We start from the raw sequence: 6,144 nt of genomic DNA on the forward strand, positions 1-6,144 counted from the left end.
TTGAATACCTCTCCTCCCAACTCTGGGAGCGATGCATCTCTCTTGCTCCACGGCCAAAACCTCCCTCCACATCATCAAAACTTCTTTGGTAAAACCCTCCATCTCCTCTGCCCCTCCCTGTCAAACAAACAAGAAAAGGGCTCATGAGCACATGCACTAGTCTCACCTTAATTCTGCATGACAAATTCAGTCTGTACTGAGACGACAACTACATAGGAAGGAAAATGTTACACACAGTCTGCACTCTGCTCTGGTTTAACAGAAAGTGCAGTATTTCCGCTTCTAGAACTGTATTTAGCTATTGCACATCTTTTGAGCAGGAAAAAAGGAAAGTCTGTGGTTGCAACGCAGCTAACCTCGCCCTCGTGAAGAACTTCGGCCTCTGGGTGCCCCTGTCACCGTCCCACCACCCCTTCCTGTCAGACGGAGTACTGCTGCACTGTTTACAGACATGGAGAAATTTCTCTGTGGAGACATACACACATGCAGAGGAAAGTAAGGGCCAATACATACATAGCTGCAAGCTCAGCAAGGGGTTGCGTGAGAGCAAGACAGCAAGTGGGCGTAATTCCTTATCCGTTTCGACCACAGCATGTGATAAAATGAGAATGCCACTACTTGAATATGTAGGCACAGCTTTTCATTGAAGTTTAGCCCAACTTCAGTTTCACAGAGAATAGAGAGATGCTGGAGAAAGCACCTCATTGACACTTCTAAACCATCTGCAAGTCTTCTGAGTAATCAGGTTAAATTCTCACCTGTTCCTCCTCTGTAAATGGGACTAATGCCAATGGTGGCAGGGGCTCCTCTTGTAAAATAGGTAGAAAGTCCTTATCATGAAGATCTACCGGAATCTAAAGGGGGAATAAAGTTTGGAAACATTTAAACCTGAATATGTAAACTGAACAAAATGCTTTTAGGTAAACGAGACTGAATGAAAATTTGTCCTAACCACGTTATCCTTTACATAAAGTGCTAGCATCTCTTCTCTCCCGTAGCGATAGTCTGCGAGTTTATACTTTGGCAATGCAGGTGAGAGCGGAGGGGAAGCCACACTGCTGCTACCCACTCCACCAGACAGGGCACGGAGCCTAGGACACAGCCGAGAGAAAACATGCTACGTCATCATCATATCATTAGACAGTAAACACAAATATTATATCTATGCTTCTAACATTAAGAATCTGTTATTTTATAATTACATAATGTAATTATATATTCTATACTTCTGTACTTAACAGCAATTAATCATATTTAACAAAGAATTTGTAACTATAAATATTTCACACACTGAAATTCAAAATTGATTTGCAAACAACAAAGACAGCATGTTTTTAAATAGTTCTTTAACGCCACTATTTTAATGAGTAAATATAACCATTTAACGTTACAGTAAAACTGATGCAATGATTTTTAACATGTAACTGGGCTAAATTGTTAACTTGAATTAAAATTAGCACTTAATTTAAGTGGACTTAAAAAAACAAAAAATGTTCACAATGAAAACTGCAAGTATATAAAAAGGCCAAGAGGGTTTAAAAGCAGAAATGTGAAGCTTAACGCATTTACGCACTTTCAAATCAATGAAGATGTGCTGATGCGTTCTGTGATCAAAAAAAAAGTGCAAAAAAAAAACTACTAGTGAGAGAAACGATGAAATGCTTAACTTGTTAATCAATCGAGTTGTAAAATCAGTGACAATGTCCTGTATACATGTTTCCTGGGTTAAAATAATTTTGTTTAATTGACAGCTTGCCAGAAATAACGTCGATAGAGCTAAAGTTTCATTTTGCATAATCACTAAACTTCCAAAAACAGATAAAATAGGCTCTCAAAAATAATATTGACTAAATCAGTGTACATTAGACAGAAACATTTATGAAATGTTATTAAGAAAAAAAATATTTACAAGCCTACATCAGACCCTGTTGCTGGTGAACAACACTCACCATTCTGGTCCGAAGTTAAGTGTCTGGGTTTCTGCCATTTTCCTTAAAAGTCTGAAGAAAATGAAGACTATTAACAGCTCAGCACAAAAATATAAATTGACTTCAGTAAAAAAAAAAAAAAAAAAAATATATATATATATATATATATATATATATATATATATATATATATATATATAATAAAAATAATATATAAAGATTCAACATTCGAAGAATGAATAAACAGCAAAAACACTGAAATTGACATTTATGCTTTACATGCATACATACAGGATTGTACACAAAATATACATTAGGGCTGCACAATTAAGTGAAATTTAATCGCAAAGGCAATAAATCGTGATTAGGCAGAAGCTGCGATTGTCATGCGTATTTTTCAGTGAAGCACAGTTCTGTGATCAGCAGTAAACCTCCATCCAAAGGCCAACGGCCGCTTTTGCGCTGAAAATCCAAATATGCCCCGAAGAAGAAATCGCTGCAGGTGAATAAATAGAAGATTGAACTGCTTTCATTGATTCAACGTGACTAATAAACACACGACTACGGCAAAATATGGTTTACCTCAGTTCTTAATAGGGTTTCTAAAAAATGAACAGTAAACATCAGTTTACAAATGGTAAATTTATGAAAAGAAATTAGGAACCACGGGCCAGTATTTTAAACCTTTGGGGAAGTCTCATTTTTTAAACAATAACATGGCCATATAAAATGTTCTTAATTTTTCTGGCAATCAGATAAAGGCATAAAACAATTTAATTTCTCCTAATCAAATGAAAAAACCCTTTTATTTTTTGGGAAACAAAGTGCTGTACAAGAGAGGTTTACGGTTAAAATTGAAAAGAAAACAAATGTGATTATTTCTTTAAAAATAAAGAATTTTAAATATTTATTATTAGTAGTAGCATTGTTGTTACATTGAGTCTTAAGACTGCTAAATAATAATATAATTTATACAGTTTCTTCACATTTAAATAAACTTTTATTTTGACTGTTTGTCATGAGGAACTTGCAACCGCTGTGTATTTTATGACGGTAGTTTTGTCAAATTAAACTATAAAATGCTAATGAAGTGACTATCAGAGCAGCTGGGGATGAAATTTGTGTATTCATATCATCATGGCGAGACGACAGAGGTTAAAACACTGCAAGCTTCGTCTGCGCATATGTAAACAAAACATTAAATCATTTGTTCATTCTTTCATTCATTGTGGAATTATGGCACCTTTACGCATTATGTCAAATGCTTCCACAGATCCGATTGCCAGGCCCTAGTTCTTATTAGAATTGTCATCATAATAAAATGACAAATGATTTTGCTCATTTCACAATCCTACGATAATATATCATCTGCGACTATGAACGTGATTTTGCATAGCTTGTCGGAGAGCTACGACTGTGTAGTAAATGCTGCTCCACCTGAAAGCAGGTGATGGAGACTTACTACTAATCACAGAACCGCCTTTACAGACAAAATGTTCATGACAATCGCGATTAATCAACCTCGATTAATCGTTCAGCCTTGATTGCAACCAACTGTGTTTTGAGTGCAAGAGGAGTTCATGATGTGAGAACTACACCTACACACTTTGAAAAAGAGCACAAATAATATATATATATATTTTTTTTAAACTAACACACAAGGCATCAATGCTGAACATAACTTTCTACTTTTTGGGACATCCCCTTTGAATATGCAATTGCAAATACATACTCCCAATGCAAATACTCGCTAACGCTTATGAAAATACACAGGCGGATCAATTCCCCCGGAGTGACACCGTTTGCTCAAACATAGATGAAGCAAACACTTTCACAAAGCATGTGCATGATTTATTCAGTTTTTTAAAGTCCCAGGTAAGTATAATTACATATACACACAAAGTGCAACAAGTAAACCAACAAGTTTTCATACATCTTTACAACGGTGACACTGGCAGTAATGTATTTTTTGTATAATATTCTAGAGGTGACCCTCATCCGTTAGGCACCTTAAGTAACCCCCTTACTGTGACGAGAGCTATTTTAGGAACTCTCCCGATTAGGAAGGGCGTTCTCAGACATCTGTGCAACCTACGCTTCCCTTCACCACTATGTAATGCAACTAACTTTTTTCAAACTTGATTTGAACTGATCACATGAACATATTGTATATTGCACATGAATCTTGTCAGACCTGTCAAACAAGATGCATTTAACCTCAAGGGACAATGAGAGATATTTTTATTTTATTTGGGTCTTGATATATATTCTCTTCACAGCCACATTATGTAGCTGGCATAACGTCTATACAAAACAAACAGGAGCGACTTGCTGCTGCAGGGATTTAAACCACGTGCGCAGCCAAATGAGGAAATCCGATCCAGATTACACACGCTGCCCATTAAAAAACAAAAACTAACGTGCATATAAAAGGCAATTTAATCGGTTTATCTGATAGAAACCCACCAAATCATGCAATTATAAGGTTGCATCAGGTTACAAACAGGCATGCACAGTTCAAGTATTTAACACCAGTCAGGCAGGAGAAAAAAACTCGCAGTTGAACACAAAACTTAAGTCAATAAAGCTAGTTTTGGTTGAAAACAGATGGTCAACAGATTGCAGTTTTTACACAATTGGCATTGTACAGCCCCTTTTGAAATTTCACGGACTTAATAGGGTTACAAACAGGTGCATTAAATGATCGGTTTCCATCGCTGTGATATGTGTGGACGTTGCATTTGTGGTCTTTTAGAGGCGATCAGAAGGTCAGAAAAGATAACTGTAAATAAAATGTCAACATCAGCTGTGGCTTGACCAGCCTAGAAGGTTTGTTTAAGGGACCATGTGTAATTGATCCGTGTCGTGGCCTAACATGTTTTTATTCCCGCACACCTCAAAAGACCGATAAATGTCAGTTTAAGGTTTCAATGACCACGTCACTGTCGGTACATGCCTTCATACTCCCATTAAGCACAGGCTAGACGTAGAAAACGCCAATAAATCCTTTTAGATGAAATATGTACTACTGAAATGACTGCTGCAGATGCCATATAACGTTACCCGTTTAAATAGGAGTTTAATAAAGGTAAAATATCCTAGCCTGACTATCGCTGGACGTTCAACTTTCTGACTTCAAACTCCTAAGTTACCAACTTTAAGCCAGCGCACGCAGCCCTGCGAAATTTACGAACTTTCAAAAACTGTCGGTATAAAATATGGACAGGAGCGCATAAGCACATCGAAGTAAAGGTGTAACTTAAGTGAGTTGACACGAGTTTTAATCCGTGCGGCCTGTGCTCACTGTCTCCAGCCACACCGCATTCCACTACAGCTGCCTACGGATAGCTGATAGCATCATCAGCGGTAGGCCGGTCTAATCGAGCCCAGTGCTTCCAGGCCTAAAAACCATGCGGGCTAGAATAGCGTCGTTCCGTTAAACTGGGGCGGGTCTATGTTACTGAGAGTTAGCGAAGGAATATTTAAGTTTTATTTTAGAGCAAATCCGTGTACGCCGGGCCCGCTGTCTTACCTCTGCTTTTACTGACAGCGCTGAATTTGTGTGCGAGTGGCGTCTCTCGTTTCGTATCCACAAGATGGCTGAACCTGGGTCACGTGACAACACGTATGCCGAAAATTGCCCGGATGAGAGCGTGCGTGCTGACAGCAGCAGATCCGAAAGCGCGCTCGCGCCCCCACATATACATAATGCTTCCACACACTGCAGATGGAACTTTTAAATGAAAATTTTTTTATGACCTACACGAATCTGTCCATCATTACATTTGCCATAGTTTTTATAGTTTTATATATTTTTTTATATATGAACATTCACATTACTCTACCCTAGAAATAGTTTATTTAGGCTACATAAATGTATTTTACTAATTTAAATAATAAAACGTGCTTTTATATATATGTATAAAAAATTTTTTTAGAAATAGCCTATTAATATTAATAGCCTATGCAGTAGCTCTTGTATTTAGTTTTTACATAATTCATATTATTCATATAATAACCTACAAGCTTATGTAGCCTATTTTGTTTTGAGATCTTGTTCTAAAGCCTTAAAGACTAAAACTTCACCCAAATCTTAGCACTAATCCTTAATGACCAGTTTTGGCTTCTTTTTCAGTTTCAGTTTTTTTTTTTAAAGTGAATATGATTACCTGTTACATAACTAAATTAGGTTTTGTGGAATTTAAACAAATCTCTA

The 6,144-nt window shown here is 36.9% G+C and overlaps 1 protein-coding gene across 4 annotated transcripts in view; it reads right to left on the reverse strand.

Moving 5' to 3' along the window:
* The window catches only part of LOC127950546 (GRB10-interacting GYF protein 2), a 32,263-nt gene that overhangs the window by 17,413 nt on the left and 8,706 nt on the right, over window positions 1-6,144 (reverse strand). The window contains exons 1-6 of one of the 4 annotated variants that reach the window (XM_052547670.1): window positions 5,461-5,605; window positions 1,950-2,000; window positions 953-1,091; window positions 759-854; window positions 357-465; window positions 9-117 (exon numbers count right to left, since the gene is read on the reverse strand). In XM_052547670.1, coding sequence (XP_052403630.1) covers window positions 9-117; window positions 357-465; window positions 759-854; window positions 953-1,091; window positions 1,950-1,987 — 491 coding nt within the window. In that variant the 5' untranslated portion in view covers window positions 1,988-2,000; window positions 5,461-5,605. Of the gene's footprint in view, window positions 1-8; window positions 118-356; window positions 466-758; window positions 855-952; window positions 1,092-1,949; window positions 2,001-5,460; window positions 5,606-6,144 lie in introns of those variants that run through there. The other 3 variants (XM_052547674.1, XM_052547672.1, XM_052547671.1) reach the window with 3 other exon arrangements.

Source organism: Carassius gibelio, chromosome B2 (assembly GCF_023724105.1).
Source record: "Carassius gibelio isolate Cgi1373 ecotype wild population from Czech Republic chromosome B2, carGib1.2-hapl.c, whole genome shotgun sequence".
Lineage (NCBI taxonomy): Eukaryota > Metazoa > Chordata > Actinopteri > Cypriniformes > Cyprinidae > Carassius > Carassius gibelio.